Source organism: Kryptolebias marmoratus, linkage group LG6, assembly GCF_001649575.2.
Source record: "Kryptolebias marmoratus isolate JLee-2015 linkage group LG6, ASM164957v2, whole genome shotgun sequence".
Lineage (NCBI taxonomy): Eukaryota > Metazoa > Chordata > Actinopteri > Cyprinodontiformes > Rivulidae > Kryptolebias > Kryptolebias marmoratus.
This window is the reverse complement of record NC_051435.1, coordinates 17,363,730-17,381,497: the sequence shown is the minus strand read 5'-3', so window position 1 is coordinate 17,381,497 and position 17,768 is coordinate 17,363,730. Positions and strand designations below refer to the sequence as shown.

The 17,768-nt window shown below is 37.5% G+C and overlaps 1 protein-coding gene across 1 annotated transcript in view; it reads right to left on the bottom strand.

Moving 5' to 3' along the window:
* The window catches only part of clybl (citrate lyase beta like), a 59,712-nt gene extending 42,313 nt beyond the window's left edge, over positions 1-17,399 (bottom strand). The window contains exon 1 of the mRNA XM_017410105.2: positions 17,306-17,399. Coding sequence (XP_017265594.1) covers positions 17,306-17,349 — 44 coding nt within the window. The 5' untranslated portion in view covers positions 17,350-17,399. The remainder of the gene's footprint in view (positions 1-17,305) is intronic.
* Between the last annotated feature and the right edge of the window lie 369 nt (positions 17,400-17,768).

The window sequence follows — 17,768 nt, the reverse complement described above, 5'->3', positions numbered from 1 at the left end:
AAGTGCTACCGGTATATAAATAAATTTCACTTCACTTCAGAACTCCAAACTCACACCCATACACAACTGTTGTTGATGCCAGTTTTTGTACATACAAAATGCTCTCACTAACACTTTACAGCTTTCCTCATGCAGTCACAAAAGGTGCTTCCTGTTATTATTTTTTCCAGAGTATAGACAAAGGTATATATATATAGGGGATAAACATAGCATTTTTTCAGTACTTTTACTTTGTAGCAGACATTTCAGAAAGTCACCAAGTTTTCCTTCTAAACACAAACCCACAGATCTAAATTTAGACTGGCCTATAAAATAATTTGAGGAGATAAAAGTTACCATAGGTTTGTCTATTATCAACCAATGAGTGTCATGCTGCCGTAGTTTCTAAAACAGCCTGTGGCAAACTCACAGTAGAGTGTGTAAGCAGGTGAAATATTCAGAAAAAAAACTCAACATAAATCTAATTCCAGTGTGGAAAGTGACAGGGAAGGGCAAGACCCTGTACTGGCCTATCGCTCCATTAAGGGTGTGGTGCGGGTGGGGGTGGGCAAAAGTCAGAGCCCCTTCCTTCCCTTACTGGGAGGATCATGGGAGGATTATGGAAACTGAACGCACTTTTTAAAATTTGTTTCACATCAGCTCGTTTCAGGACCACACAAGGAAAATGTTTTTGAATCTCTCCATATGTTTGTAAATGAAAACAATAAAGTAAATGGAGGAGTTTTATTTTTTATATTTTCTCTACTTTAACAAATGGTGTTACGTGATGGCCTGTTTTAACTGGAATGTCAAGGTTGCTTCGTTTACAAAGTGCAAACTGACACATGCATTTGTAAAACAGATTATTAAAGCAAAAGATTAATTCTGTACAGTACAGTATCACTCTTATACCCTCATATAATGTATGATTTTTTAAACGGCGCTGGAGGCCCTTTGACCCAGTCAAATACAGTTTAACAGTTTTTTTTTTAATTTGTTGTTATTGTAAGATCACCTTCAATTTACCCTCAGAAATATAAACTGAATGTGATTTTTTACATTTTCACATTCAAAACACTAAATATATTATAGGTTATAATAAGTATTTTGAACCCAGCCATTTTCTGCTTTTGTTCATTAAAACACAAACCTTATTAGAAATTGTGTAAAGCAAAGGCATCTTTCAGTTCTCAGTTGTCTCAGATCATCAAATGCATGATTTAATACAAAAAAAAAATCAATTTGAAAGCATCTCTGTGTTTGTAGACATTTTACTCATCACCTCAACTAAAAAGATTAGGGTGACAGCTCTGTCAATTCAACAAACATCAGGGTTGTTTGTACCGATTCTCAGTCATCCAGGAAACGGCAAATCCTAAGAATCTCAAACATCTAAGTTATGGCCATAAACTTTTTATATATTTTAACTAATTTCCCTCAACTGTCTGAGAAATAACAAAAGTAAAAACAATGTCACATAAGAAACTTCTGCAGGCAACCAGCCAGCAGTGGTATTAGCCAATGTATTTTTGCGCCTTTATTGATGCCAAAACATGTAAAAATCAATGTATATTGATCTAGACATGTCTTGTACAATTCTCTAAAGACTATGTTCTGTGTAAAAAAGGCAGCAGAGAACCAGTGCTTAGTGACAAAGAATAGTAACTGAACTCTCACAGTATCAAATAGGATAAAGCATTTGAGACAAGATGTAGATCGACTTATCAATTATGCCAATTATCGACATTTTTTAAATAACCGGAAATGGTCACGACATACTAAGCCGAATAACAAGTGAGGACATCTGTGGGCAGCAGTGTTGTTACATATGACACGACACTCTTGTGTCAATCAAACAGTGCTCCCCATTATAAGGGTGTTTTTCATGGCGTCACACTAGCAAACCCTAAAGAGAGCTTTATAAATCCTGCGTCAGCTGTCCCGATTTCTAAATGTCAGCATAAGCAACTGAAAAATTAATATCAGTCGACTTGTATTTGAGACAGTCCTGAACACAATGTCCAAAAATAATGAAACTTATGAATATATGTATAGAACCATGAGACTGAAAAGATGAAATCAAAACAAAAAAACAAAAAGTGGAGAAAACTGAAATGGCTACGGTTTGGTTTATGAAGTTGTATGTCAAATAAAATACATTAACGAGGACATTTGGAAAGCAGAAGTCTATCGCTATTCATCTTATTAGGGGTCATTTTTTATGTTACTTTTGGCTTTTTAGTTACAGCTAAAGAGTCCCTTGGAAGATTATACCCAAAAGTAGAGACTTTTTTTCCTACAAACAACATTGTAATTCTTTCATCTTATAGGGCTGTGTCTGTAATGTGCAGGCCACCTTAAAAGTCACTTTACTTCCTCCAGTTTAAAATAACTTCATGTTACCAATGAATAAAATGATTTTTAAATAATAGCTGAGTTTAGCAGATCCCAATAATTCTCACTGGTGCTTTTTGAATTCAATAAAAGCATTGGCAAGGTCAAAAGTCAGTGGACTACAGTCTAACGGGTCCATTACAGGAAAACAGATAGTGAGAGCAGATACCAAATACAGGACGTCATTAAGAAAATTCCATTTGAAGTTAGTGAAATGTTTCCTGAACATTGCAGAATGGGTGTTGGTATATTGTTACTGGAAATGCCTGCTGATTGACACAGGCCATGATGGGTGTCGTGCTGCAGACTGTTTTGACTGGATGGAAGCCTAATGGTGTCACTGAAACTTGTGATGTGGAAATTCTATCAAGGATGAGTCAACCTTTGAAGAGAGAATGAGATCCTCGATATGCAAAGATAGCAAAACAACAGTCAATCTTGACGCCAAGAAAACTAAAGAGGGCTAGCGAAGTGTTCTGTTCAGTTTAGCAGATGGCTGTAGGGTTTGTCCTCCTTTAAAAGTCCTATAGTAAAACTGGACTTCAAAAGAGTCTTATCACTGTCACGTTCTCTTAGAGGAAAACACAGAAATGGAGACCGGATGCACAGGCTTACATTAGGTTCACTGAACACAAGGAGAGAAGTAAAGAAATGCTTTGAATTTGGGCTTGTAAAGGGAAGAGCTCCTGTACAGGCCTCATGAACTTCCAACTCCACTTCCTTCCTGACGAGTAAAGGAATGCTGTGTCAGGTTTAATAAAATAGTGGCAACATGCATTTTAAGGTACTCTCAGCTGTCTAATTCAGTAAATGTGATTTATGTCAAGGCAGTTAAGTTGTCTAATATGTAACTGTTTAGATTTTTTAATTTTAAATAATGCTGAGAATCCTTTTGGACAGCTTAAAGTCCTAGAAAGTATCTGTAATAATCATGCATTGGTTCTATACTATGCCTATTTTAAATATGATTAAAGTTCAAATTCAATGGACACCAGGCAGAGACTAAACACTGCAGGTGTGAAAACACCCTAAGAACAAGGTTAGGGACTGGTGCTAGAGCCTTTAATCTAGTTTCTACATTTCCACTTTCCATGAAAGTGTGAAATTTAGGTTAAGTCTGGACTTTAGTTTTAAAGTTCACACAACCACTTTGATAATTGACATATCCATAATCGTGCAATCTGAACTTAGACAAACTGACTATAGTTAGTCACCATGTCTTGTCAGTAATGTCTTAGGAAACTAAAATACAATCCTATATTCATTCTGTCCAGATGCATCTTTAAATTGTGCTTTTGACATTTAGTTTCCTTACTGTGCATCTGCTGCAATATATTTACAGGATCTAATTTTCCAATTGGAAAACAACCACATACAGTCACCACTAAGTGACTGCCTCCCCACAGTGCTACAAAAACATTAGAACTTTTGAAAAAAAGAAAAAAAAAGTGTGGTAAATCTTATACTTGCTTGAAACCACAGACAAGCTAAGGCAATATTTGTGAGGAAAAAAAATGCCCAAAGACTGGAGATTAAGATATCAAGAGTTATACAAACATCAGGGTCAATAACATAATGATTTCCCTTTCATTTTCTATATATGCTGTTTTTCACTGTCATGAAACACTGAGTTCAACTTGGTCATCTAATGGTCTCATGGAGAATTTAACAAGACCTTCTGAAGAAGTTTGTAACAACAAAGGCACTGTTACACTTTCAGGAAAAGAAGTGACTGCCATTACAGGATTGTTTTCAGTCACTGCTAATGGGAAGTATCAAGGATTCTGTGGCTTATGAGCCGGCTGGTATCACAACACAGAGGAAGAAAGCAAAATGTGTGTATTTGATCTTTTCTCTTCATATCTCCTTGAACGTCTCTCCTGTTCGCCCCATTTCATCTTTTCTATGGCTAACTTTCTTACATAAGGTCCCCACTTTGACTGAGGCTTCATCCTGTATTTTCCAGTTATCACCTTTTAAAGGGCAGCTGGGTGCATTCCAAACCATTGGGGGGCAATTCCATTTGCATTGCTCTCAGACAAAGTCATGCTCAAGTACTTTCATGCTTAAGTTCATAACAGACATTCTAAAAAAGATGTTATAACTGCAGGTGAAAGTCAAAATTATCAAAGAATTTCAACCAAAAATAAAATACATCAAACTGACAGGACGATGTTCTTTCTTTGGAAACCTCAAGCCGCAAAGTACTTCAAAGGTTGGATTTAAAAATTTGTCAATATTAAAGTAAGATGACAGGCAACATTCTCCAAATTTACTGCTGCTACAGACGATAGCTGTTGACATGTCAGGGGTGTAAATTGTGAAAAAAGTCAAAATAAAATCCAATTAAATTCCAGGATTCAAGTTTTCCCAAAAGAACATTGCAATGTAAAAAGAAATGAGCACTTCACCTGCCAGTGGTCATGATGTTATGGCTGATCGGTGTATTTGTATGTGTGCGCGCACGTGTTAGCTCATTTGCTTTGCACATTAATGAAGACTGCCTTCAGGCTCCTTTTCCTAATGCCGGAGCTGTTCGCTGGTGTAAATCTGTGTTTGATTTTCCCTCTTGCCTCCCTCTCAGACCGCATATAGTAGCATTTAGCTGCGAATTAATTTTCATGTTTGCTTATATCCTGCTGAGGTGTGATGCCAGTGGTGCATAATCAAACCCTGTAAGGGTAGATAGGCCTTGTGGGCATTTACATAAAGCAGATCTATAGTCAGATGGCAAAATCTGAAGCAATAGAAAGGGGTCACTGGCCGCAGAATTCAGCAGCAGAACAATGAACATTTACCGCAATTGAGTAAATCTGTTCTCTGATAGTCAGAGATGGAGCGTAAAATAACTTTTGCAGTGTGGCGTGCAGCTGTGAGTGAGTCTTTGTGAGGATGCACATGTCTCTGGCCATAAGACAAGACAGGCACCAAAAGCCACAAGCCCAAACACCAGCAACCCTTAACATGGTGTGTCTAATACTCCTATTTAGTGTTTGTGGTGCAGTGGTGCGTGGCCTGTGGTTTTTGGGAGGGGAGCGTGGATAGCACCTTTGCCCGACAGCTGTGCCCCAGACTGAGGACAAAAGCCCGAGGAAGTACCGCATCAGCGAAGACGAGACTGAAAAAGCATGACAATTTGCTTTTGGTCATACTGCCATCTAATTCTGTCCATCGTCCACTATTCTCCGTAAATGTGTTCCAAAATGAAATACTTCTCTTAAACCGGGGAGAAATCTTTCAACATACACTGTTGAAAAGGACCAGGCATCATGTGCTACATTTAGATCAAAGCAGAAACACAAACTACCAGTTCCTAACAGACTTGATTTCAAAACACAAAAAGAGAGAAAAATAGGCCTCCTTTGGTGACTGAATTGTTTCATTGTAGTTTATTTGTGATCCTTTCATAGGAGGGAGTCTTTTTGTCAGGAGGTGTACATCAAAGATAAACTAACTTGTCATGCTGCTTGTGTTTGTATGTTTTTGTGTTCATGTCTGTTCATGTATTTAACATCATAAAGCAAGGCATGCTTTTAATTTATTGATTTAATAAGCTGAGATATCAGGTTACCTGCTAAAATCTAAACAAATTGCATGCCTTTAGGCAAAGCAGCATTTGATGAATTCCCAACGGATAATGAATCACTACACAGCCTATGTTTCATTAAAGAAGAAAGACTACATTTGCTATTTCTTTATGAATATCTTTTTTTGTCCATTTTAAAACTAAAACCTTTTATTTGTTTGAAACACTGACATACAAAGATTACAAAGCAAAATTCTTCTTTAAAAAGTATCAGATTAAAATCGTTAAAGACAGGCACGTGGTACCCCTATTGCTTTTTATGCTAATCTTGCTAACATTACATTAGCAGAAGTACATCAATCTGCGGATTGGGAGAAGCAAATGAGATAACAAATACTCATGTTGTCACATCAGCTGCTAGGTGATAATTATTCCTGGGTGAGAATCTTAAATCCTAAATGGTTTGTTTGATCTGAACAGGTGTTGGCTGTAATTATCATAGAAAACTATATGATAATGAAGCTTGTGTCAATCTGGATTTACATCTGATTCTTTTCTAAAAAATCCACTCAAAACACTTATAGACAGCTCATGTTATGCATGTCTGCACAGACTTCTGTGAGGATTTTGTAAGAAGACAAAGTCTGGTTTGGAAGACTTGAGCTCTGTCTGAACAAAACCAGTGTTAGTGTCTACTTTGAGCTGCATTTCAAATGTTAACAGATAAAAAACTCTGAAGCCTAAGGAACTCACAAAAAAGAGTGATGAAGCAGCCATTTCTGGCGTTTGTACATGTTTTTTTTTTTAATAATAAAATGGAAAACCAAATATTTAGATTTGTGTCTTAACAGCAAAACAGGAAATCTATCTATCCATTGAGTAAAAGAAGCTACCTTTATTATACCTCTGTGTCCACACAAACATGGATATCAGAAGATAGAAAAGGCTCAAAAATATCCACTGGTTTAAATTAGATCATCAAACAGCCAGCTGCTGATTTGCTTCCTGTGTAAGTGTGTGCGAGAGGATATGTGCATGTGTGTGCGTGTATGGGGTGTGTGTGTGTCTTGTTTGAACGGTGATTTGAGGCCGAGGAAGTAGCGAGTATCAGAGCTTTCATGAGTGCAAAAAGGTTCAGTGATCTGTTCACTGAGACAACAATGCCCACATCTGGGGGGATTTTCTACTGAGCAGTGAAAACCCAAAACAAGACTTCAAGAAAACTCTATATTATCCTATTTTATTAATGACTGAACGTGTGTTAAATAAAGTCTTTAAAAATCAGTTTAAAACAACTGAATGTATTTTACCACAAGTGAATTAGCATGAAATTAGCGTGACATGAAATGACACATTAGAAGCTAACAACACCACAAAGTAAAGTCATTCTTGTGCAAGTCGGCGAGCAGACATTTCTTCTTCTGTTTGTGACACAAAAATCAAACATGACTTCATTAGTGATTATAGTGGTATTAAGATGTAAAATGAGAATATTAGGAAGTCCAGCCTAGATAACAGATACATTACATGAAAGTCTATTAGACATCAAAACAAAGCATGAAGATTCAGAAAGGTTTCTACAACATTAGAAAGCTATCATCAGGTAGAGTTTATATTAAAAAAAATCAGTTTTTTGCAAACTTCACTATTTCACTGTTCATACAGAACCTAAGGAACAATTTGATGATTTTTGAAAAAGAAACGAGAGAGTGCATAATTTAAATTAGGAAAAATACTGCAAGTTAATATGGAAAATCTGAGGAGTTGAAATGTATGGTACTTCAAGAGTTGTCTGGTTTCCATGCATTAAGATGTTAAAAAAAGATCTAAACTACAGAATTTGGGATGTTGAATATCAGTAAACACTTCTACGTTTCAGTGTCTGTGTCTTTAGGACATTAGTACAGGCATTAGCTTGGCGTGCCAGACTGTTCGGTAGTAAATACCCTGGCAGTGGGCCTTGTAGTAAACTCTCGATGGAACTGGAGTTAGAGTCTTGTAACTGTCCTGGCACAGAGATGTGGGTCATGCTAGGCTGTCCTCTCTCTCACCCCAGCAGCACAGCCCAAACCCTGATGAGATTAGCCGGCCAGCCAGGCGCTCAGTAGTGGTAAAACACAAACACCAGTGATTACGTGAACATTAAAGTCCGATCCCCTCACACTTCAGCTCGGATCCATTTGCACGGGGTCACAAGCAGGTTACTGTAATGACTGTCCGGGAGGACTACCCTTATCTTTGCACATATTATAATCATCATCATCATCAACAGATGATAAAGCACACAAATCTCCTGTGACACATACCAGTGACATTCAGCAAATAAAGAATAAGTCTATGACACATTGGGTTTCCCAGCATCTTTCAAAACATAAGTTTGACTGTGACCAAAAATAGCTATCTGCCCAGAACATCTAGTATGTCACAAAAATAAAAAGACAAACAGTTAACACATTTACCTTCAGTTACTATTTGCATGGTTAGTTCAATTAATTTAGTGCCCTGATGACTGCTACTCGCTGTTAGAAATCACTGTCAGAAATGAGATTAGGCAGGCTGGAATGCCAGAGTAATCACTTATTTAGCAGCAGCCAGGAAAAAAAAAAGACCTCCTCAAGAAGAAGGGGGGGGCTTTATAAAGCTGAGAGCTATGATTATTACGCTGTCTTAAAACCACATCCGATGAGTAAAGACAAGCGCTGGTCCTCCCCCACATTTATTGGGCAAGTCGCCCTCATGGATTCCTGTAAATAAGTGATGTCAGAGAGCTTAATGATGCCCTGACTAACTCAGCAAATCTTGAGAGAAAAAGATGCATAAAAATTAATAAGTCACATATAGAAAAACAGGGTAAAGACCTTCATGATTGCACACGTTATCTCTTTTTTTTTCTTTCCCCAAAGAAAAGTCTCATGATGCAGCTGAAATGTGGAGCAGCAAGCATGAAGCCAGTAAAGTTCAACTTATAGTAACAGTAACATCGTCGTCATCCCAACACAGACTCCTCCATCAGTAATGAAGACGTCTAGATGGCGAGCACACACCGAAAGACACTTTCTCCTGCTCACAACGAAGACTGGAAGTGACAGTTGTTTCCAGTTGCTACATTTAAAAGGGCCCATCATAAAGACTGGCGAGAGGAAACAGGATAAGCGCTTGAGCCAAGGCTGTAAAAAGCTCTCTGGGAACTTGAAAGCCACACAAATGAAGTCTGCGTCTGCCATCTGGAAACAATAAACAAACAAAACCCAGCAGCCAAACAAACACCACAAATGTCAGAAGGGGAGAAAAACAGTAAGAGACGAGGGGGGGAAAAAAATGGAATCAGACATTCAGCATTTAAGAATGTGAATGAATGACAGGGAGAGGAGGGTGTCGGTGTTAAAAAATGTGTGCAGCATGCATCATTAGCAGACACTGATGGGAGGACAGACACAGAGACAGCCCTTTGTATAAAACATCCTTTGATGCTAGGGAGATGGCCCTGCTGTTTGAATGTGTGTGGTACCACTGAAACCTGGTTCTAATGAAGTGTAGCACTAACAGGAGGCTGTCTGTCTGCAACTAGTGCTGTGATAAGAAGTTACAAACAAGTTCCAAATTCAGCAAAATACCAACTCTTTACTCGCTAGCAAGACGAACCAGAAACAGGACTTTTACTGTTTTTTTTTTTTTTAATGACACAAAAAATACATATCTGGCCTGTTTTCATAAGCATGTATTTAAGCCACTGCTGTTCAAAACAAACACTAGACACAATGTATCTCTGAGAATACATCATTTCGACCTCTTTCTGTTCAGTGTGCAAACTGGGATGGAGGAGGGCGGGGAGGGGTCGTCAGTATATCTCTTTTAATATGTTCAAACACAGACGGAGTGGTTTGGTTGTGAATGAAAAAAGTAAATGATCTAAATACTGGCGGAGGTATATTCTGTCTGACATGGTAAGTGCCAAAGGCTGAACCAGAAGTGCTACAGCTACCTGCTGCTTAATAACTATGGGAGTCTTGTTAATAATTATGGAATGGAAAATTGGTAGAAATGTAAAAACATTATAAAATAACTCTTGTGTGAATCCATATGAAATCTTTAGAATTGGAGCTGCTCAGACCAGCCATTAGCTCATCAATGGGGTCAAAATTAACTTTTTTAACTTCATACTGAGGTCAATCTAAAAGCTATTTCCAACTAAGGTATTTTTTGTTCAGAACTTTTCCACAGAACCCCACCTACTGTTTTTAATTTAACATTAAATAAAGAAAGATCTTGACTGTTTTATGTCAATTAACTACTTTCATACTAAACAACTGCTAACCTTTTATTACATTTTTACAGATGAAAACAATAAAAACTTGATGAAGATTTTTAAACTTTTATGAAAAAGGTTTGATGCTTGGAATAAGTTTATTGGTAAAATGTATCAATGTGCAAAGGAAACATGCTCAGAAAATAAATGACATCTAGTCCCATTACGTTTGGCAAATAATGAGACATATCTAATGAATATACAGCTGTCATTTTAAATGTTTAAAATGTTCAGTTTTTATCTTCCACTGTTCAGCTATCAGTCCAGTTTGTTGTCTGAGGTTTGAGTGTTGTTTTTTTTTTTACATTAACTAAAAACTTTAAACAAAGATTAAAGATCAATCTTTTTTCAGTCCATTTTAAAGTTTTCTGTTGCAAAGCGTTAATCTTAGAGCAACATCTGCTTTAAAACTACTACACTCAACCTGTAGGACCTTTTAAACAAGGTGTCTTCTAATTCAATGGAAAATTACGAGCAAAAACACACAAGAAAGTTGTGTCTTGTGTCTTGTGTCATGGCTGTTTCGTAAACGCTGCCATGAAAAACAGCTGATTCTGTTGAGGTCAAGAGGGTCCTGTCAGCAGGAGAAAGGCTGTGAAGACACATTCTGTACCATGAAGTGGAAAAACACTATTAGTTCACAGCATAGCACTCACCTGGGGCTGCAGTTGAAAAATACCCTGGTCTTCATTTCTAAACTGTAAACTAGATGCTATTTTTATTTATTTCAAATCTTAAACATGCATTGATTTATAAAACTCTTGAATGTAATGAAAAATCAAAAGAATTAAGTATATTGAATCAAAATCTAACAACTACTTATAACAATACTTTTTACTTACTTTGGTGCATTTTTGTTTAGTTAATTTTGATTTAATTGGTTCATCAATACTATAACTTTAAGTTCTGTACTTATTTTATCACTAGCTGCTAATGTAACAATTTTCACAAAAAGAAAAGAAAATACTATACTTGTTTCGAGCACAAATATAGCTGAAGAAAAGGTTCAGATTGCAGACAAAATTTCCTGGCCCAAATACTAGTGCACTAAGTTAAAAAGTTAAAGCTTCTCCAACCTAAATTACAACCTGCCATCGCAGACCTCGTCTCAAAGCTCACTGTCAACACTGACACCAAGAGGTTAGAAACAGGACTGCAGTCACCTTGGTACAGTATGGAGCCATGTTCTGTTACGGTCAGCTGCGCCTATAGATTCACACACATCCAACATGCTTGAGGTGTATTGGCACAGTAAACAGCAAGAACACAGGCACATAGAAACACAACTCTCCTGCTGAGCCTGGTTAATCACTCAGCTATAAAAGCAGGCCTCTTATTAGGTTGCTGTGCATCAGACAGGAAATGCTGGGTAAATTACACCTCATCGCCATGGAACGACCCAACCAGCTACATGGCAAGGAGCCAACTACAGTGCAGTAAAACAACCGAAATACCACTACGGAATAAGGAGAGGGTACCAAAAGCATTTACCCTTAAAAGACCTAATACTAGAAATTTATATGTACACACACAGAGTTCTGAAAGGTAAAATGGATTTAGTACCAAAGGAGACCTTACTGGCTGTTTGACAAAAGCACTGTCTGTAACTTAGTGATACGTGGACTAAACTGTACCAACCCCGTCCAAACACACTCTATTAAAAACTACCTATAATAAAGCAATCAAGAAGTTCACTTAAAGGGATAGTTCAGATCTTTTGAAGTGAAGGAGTGTGGAAATGTTATGAACAAGTAATATCTTATCTGTTGTAGATGATTCTTAAATGACCTTAGTTTAGAGTTTAGAGTTTAAATCTGATCGGACTGAGGAGATACCAGCCATGACCAAAGTGGACTGCTGTCACCTTAAAACAACTCCAATCTCAAAAAGAAATGATAACTAATAATTGCCAAAAAGTTGATCCAAGTTTGCATATCTTCATTTTAAATGTGTATTCAAGCATATTAAATCATAAACGAGGGGGTGGTGGGTATAAAACAAGCCAAAGCGGACGTGATGGGCGCAAAGAATTAATACACATGGCCTAGAATACCATTTTGCTAAACACAGCTGCACAGCTTATTGGTCATTGGTCCTTTGGTTGCAAATAGCCAGAATTCATTGATCTTACAACTGAAAATTTGCCAATTTCCTTCCAATACTGCCAACTAGTCTCCAACAGTCGCAACCCAGTGAGATACTACAGTAAATAACCTTAAAAGGTTTTCTAAAGCAGTACTTTAAGGAGCCATTTAAAATTTGTTAGACTGGAGTTGTAAAGAAAAGGCAGCAATCGACTTTGGACTAAAGGTTAGCTCGTCAGTCCAGTCAGAGTTAAACTATAGGATGAGATATTAATTGTGCTTATATTTTCTTCAACACTCCACTTCAAAAGATGTGAAATATGTCTTAAAGTTGTAGCCAATGCCTACAATATCAAAACAGAAAAAAAGAAATGACCACTGTCATGTTTAATTTCACTCGACAACTACCAAAGTTGTTTTATGTTGATACTTATCTGCCAAGGATCATTCACCAGTGCACTGGCTAATTTTAATTTGTAGCCCCAGGCAGATAACGCAAAAATGCTAATAATCAATCTAATACATCTAAATCGCAAAAAAAATCTTGATCAAGGACAAGTACCTTTGAGAAACTTACTGCTAGTTTACTGCAGAACTACATCAATTGTCAGGGGTTTTATAGTCACTGAACTCACATTTTAAAGTGACTCATATTGGCTCACATCTGCAAGTAAAAACACAAGTTTTAATCTTGTGTTATCATTAAAAACAGAGAATATTTCCCCAGCTTCTCATTCAACCCAAGTCCCAAGCTTAAATCCTTAACCACATAAACCACCCGTTAGCCAAGTCCACCCCATGTTTCTAGAACAAAATTCTTTTGTTGCATTGTTCACACATTCCTCTTAGTTGTGTTTATACAGATGCAGTTCCATGTGCTCTCTAGGGTCATAAGAAGTCCTACACCGTGGCCGAAGATGTGATGTTGATCAAAGGCTTCAGTGCGAGAGCAGAGTCACTTGTTTTAGTTTTTTTTTTTCTTTTTTCTATGGGATACAAGATAACATATCCATCTGTTGGCCTTATGGATCCACCTTAGTCAGTGCAGAGACAAGTGTAGACCTCTCTTTCTTGGCATCTCAAACTGCTCCCTCAACCCTGTTTACTCAGCTGGTTTCCACGCCGATCTCTAGGACTTTGTTTTCGCACAGCAACATGTGTTAACTTAGTGCTCTGCAACAGATTTCAAAGGCAACCGTAGCTGGGTCAACAGAAGGTAATAGGGTGATTTATTGATTTCTTGGCTCAAAAAAAAAGCCTAAAGTGCAAAACAAAAGCAAAGAAAAAGGTCCATTTGAAGGCACTGGTGGATCCAAACAGTAAAGCTGGGATGTAGGTTTATACTGCTAATGTTGAACTTAATCTCATAGAACCATAGTGACATTTCTGACTAGCTTTAAAAAAAAACACACAAGAAGTTGAAAAGGAGGAACACTGGATTGTATAAGTACCAACAAGTTTTTCAAAACTACCCAGACAATGATCTGGAATGTGGCTAATTAAATATTAGGTAAATTAACAACCAGTTCACTGTGGCATTTGGTTTGAGATACCCTGGCTGACCTGCACACCATCCCAAAAATGCAGATTTTGGTTACAAAGTCCCAGTGGTTGTTTTCTTGCTTGATTGGATTATGGCCACACACCTTAAGCTCAGCTTCCACCACCAATCAATGAGGAAATGAGGTGTCAACACTCTGGTGTTTATTCAGCACTCATTTATTTTTCTACCGGAAGCCAAGGAAACCTCCGCCACAGAGCACACCAGATGAGTACATTCATTAGGTGTTTATTATTACTACATAATACTACATATAAACAAAGTGTCAGAAACAAGAGTTTTCTTTCATGCATCTCATGTATTTCCTTCATTTTATGTATAGTTCTTATTTCACCTTTTCATCGTCTCCTTGTAGATCCTTCTTGTATTGTAACCTGTTATACTTTGATATTACTTGTATTTTTTTTATTCTGTACAAATAATAAGAGTATATGACATTACACAAGTATTTTAAAGAAATGTATGGTATTTCTTACTACAAACAAAAGAGGGCCTTTAAAGTTGTGGCTAAATATCTATATGATAAATAAATAAAAAGGTACAAGGAAGACACAAGATGTCTTCCAGTCAGCATGAAGTCCCATCAAGATAAAATTCTGCCCAGTAGCTGCTGCTTAAAACAACTGGGGCAAATGAAAATTCCCTTTCCAATTTATGCTAAATGCCACTACGTAAACATTCTAGCATGAACGGCAAGCGTCTGCATGGCTTTATGCTCCTTCTCCTAATTGAAAACGTTATGGGGGTGCATTATACTTAGGGTTTTTATAGGCTGTGCTATAAAGCCCTAGCAGGCCCTGAGAGGGGAAAATGCCCATTAACTTATAAGGTCCAGGCCTTGGCTCTCTTAATTGACAACCTCTAGGCTACTTTCATCACTTGTCGACTTCATAGCAGCAGTCAATGCTTCCTCCAGGATGCTGTTGCATCTTTGACATGAGGGTGTTTGTGACAAAGAGCAGTCTGCCGCCAATGCGAGGGTGAGAGCTCTAGGCTGTCCATAAAACAAGCACACACATTCCTCTCTTAGCTCCAACCATCTGTGGGGGCTGTATTTAACCACTGATGTACTGGTTCTTAGAGACCCCAGCCATAATTTACAAGACTCATTTGGAAAAATAGACTTCATGGTTTACATTCAGTACATGCTGAAAACGGAAAGGTTAACAATATCTAGGTAGTTAAGTTTACTTTAAATCAGTTTAATATGCAACAAGACACCAAGAAGTGAAAACTTAAAAAAAAAGGTCTGATTTGTTCAGGCTATCCCCACAAGCAAATAAATATATATATAAACATATACAAAGATACACCCACCAAAATGCCGTGACATTTTCTTCACACTTTAATTTAGCAGGATTGTCAGCTTGGTGCCTCTGGAAATTTTTGCACCTTAGTTTAGACTCACATGTCACAATGTTGCTGACCAAAACGGACATGTTACTGAATTATTAAACACTCTTAAGTTTTGTGTTACAAACTAACATGGTGTTTGAAGATTTTTTTTACCCCTATGACTCAGAAAAAGGTATGAGAGCAGATCACATTTTTGACCCTTTGGAAAGCTCCTAATTTAATTTTACAAAAAATGTATTACGAGGAATTGGTACCTGTATTTGTAGAGTAAAACCTATTTAGTATTGCAGCATAATAAGGTTAGAGAAACATAGGATAATGTCCAGTTGCCTTTTATTCAACCACTTGAGGCAATATGTCAGATCTTTTGAAGTGGATTCTGTAAACAGGTTATGGGCAAATAACATCTTACCTGCTGTAGATAGCTCTTGAATGACTTCAGATTGGACAAATGAAGATTAATTCTTACAATAGCTAATACCGAGTGCATGCAAGGCCATGAGCAAATGAAATTGCTACCATTGTAAAAACAACTAATCTCAAGAATTTCATACAGGGTAATGCAAACTATTTTGTAAACTTTTAAACTACAGACAAATTTGTACTGTATGGTTAATTCAGCAGATATATTACAATACTACCAGTGGAAGTGTCCCCAGGCTGAACTGAAAATGCTACAGCAAGTTGCTGCTGCTACTGCTTGTGCATGAAAATAATCACAACATTCTATGTAAATATCTATGTTATGCCAAGCTTATGGCAAAGTAAAGGTTTATAAAATAGCATTCACCTAAACCACTATGAAACTTTTAAGACTGAATTAGTTGGAAGATTGCAGAAATCCACTTTAGTATCAGGCCAGATTCCTAATTCCTCAATGGAAGCTTAGTAAGTTATCAAAGTTTATGTCTGGTGAGGCGCATTTTGTCATTAAGATGGTCGTGTAGATCACAGTTTTTGTAAAAATTTTAGTTCAGTCAGTATTACAGATATTGAGCTACGTTTTGGCGTGTTAGTAGTTGAGAGTTTTGCCCAACTTACAGTCCAGGTGCTAACCAATCTGTTCTTAAAACTGACAAAAACTATTTGAATCAACATTATCTGACTGTCAGCAAAATATCTCATGAACCACTGGATGGATTTTAATGAAATTTTCAGAAGGTAATCACTGGATGTATCTACAAGTGATTAACTTTTCAGGCCAACCAAATTCAAAATGGCCGCCACAGCTAATGGACCATAAGTCAGACAGTTTGACAGATATTGAGCTAAAATTGGGTATGGCAGTAGCTAAGACTCTTAGCACTGCACACTTCTATAACTGATTAACATTTGTAGTCATCCCAATTTAGGATGGCCGCAACTTCTGATGAACTTTAACAAACACAGCAATGGCTATAACTATAACAACACATACTCGAGAGCTAAAGCATTTTGATAGTTCTCATGTGAGACCCAGGATAGCATCATTTACAAGGTTTGACCAAAACAGTTATAACTCCATCAGATGTCACCATGAGATATTTTTTCTTGTTTAAAATACTGGCATGAAAGGCAGCGGGTGATATGCATTCCTTCAAGGAAGGGTAGGCCTTTGATCTAGTTTATGTGTATTTAACGGAGACAGGTTTTAACATATTTTGCTCTGCGGCAAAATGCAGTTTCCTACAGACAATAGAATGAGGAGAAATCAATATTTAATATACCCCTGATCATTACTATAAGCATGGCCAGAGTTGAGTACTATACCATCGCGATGGAACTTCCCTCTTATAAATACCTGTCTGTTTTAATACATATGGAGCTGTTTTCAAACTGAGACGCAAAGAGCGACACACTAACTCGCTCTATCGTGTTTATCTTCAGAATGTCAACAGTTCTAAGTTGTTTAGCCTAAATATTTCACGTTTCAAAGTCAAAAAGCTGCGACAAACAAAGCCTGGAAAATGTTAATAACATGCATTAAAAGCTTCCACCGTGAAAGGAAAAGAAACTGGGTGGTATATATTACTACGGTGCCGTTTTCCGGTTAGGATTTTCTACGAATAATAGAAAAAAAATACATCATAAAACACGCTAAAGCACATAAACAGACTTACAGTGGAAGAAGTCCTCTCACAGGTCTGGTAATGTGCGCCGCCATGTTTTCCGGTGACGGTTCACAGACAAGACACCGATTGGCTTCCTCAGAAGTTCCAGTGTGTCGTCTAAGTCACGTGATTGGCCAGAGATTGGAGAGGGGCGGGGTTTGGGAAGCTGCAAGCACGTGGTAAAGTAAACAGTAAAGACGTAGTGGAGGGTGGTAGGAGCTGTCAGGGAGAGGAGAAACAACAGCGTGTCTGACTCCAGAAATACAAAAAAATACAATTGCGATGAAACTGACCAGAAGGAGAGCAATTATTTAAAAGTTTAAAAGGAAAGTTGTTTTATTATTTATTTATTTACTTTTGGTCTCTAAACTGGTGACTTGTTCACTGAGGCAGAAAAGACAAAAGGTCCGTCATGCAACTGAGACAAGCCGGGAAAATATAAGCAGACAGAGGGGAGATGTGAGCACAGGGC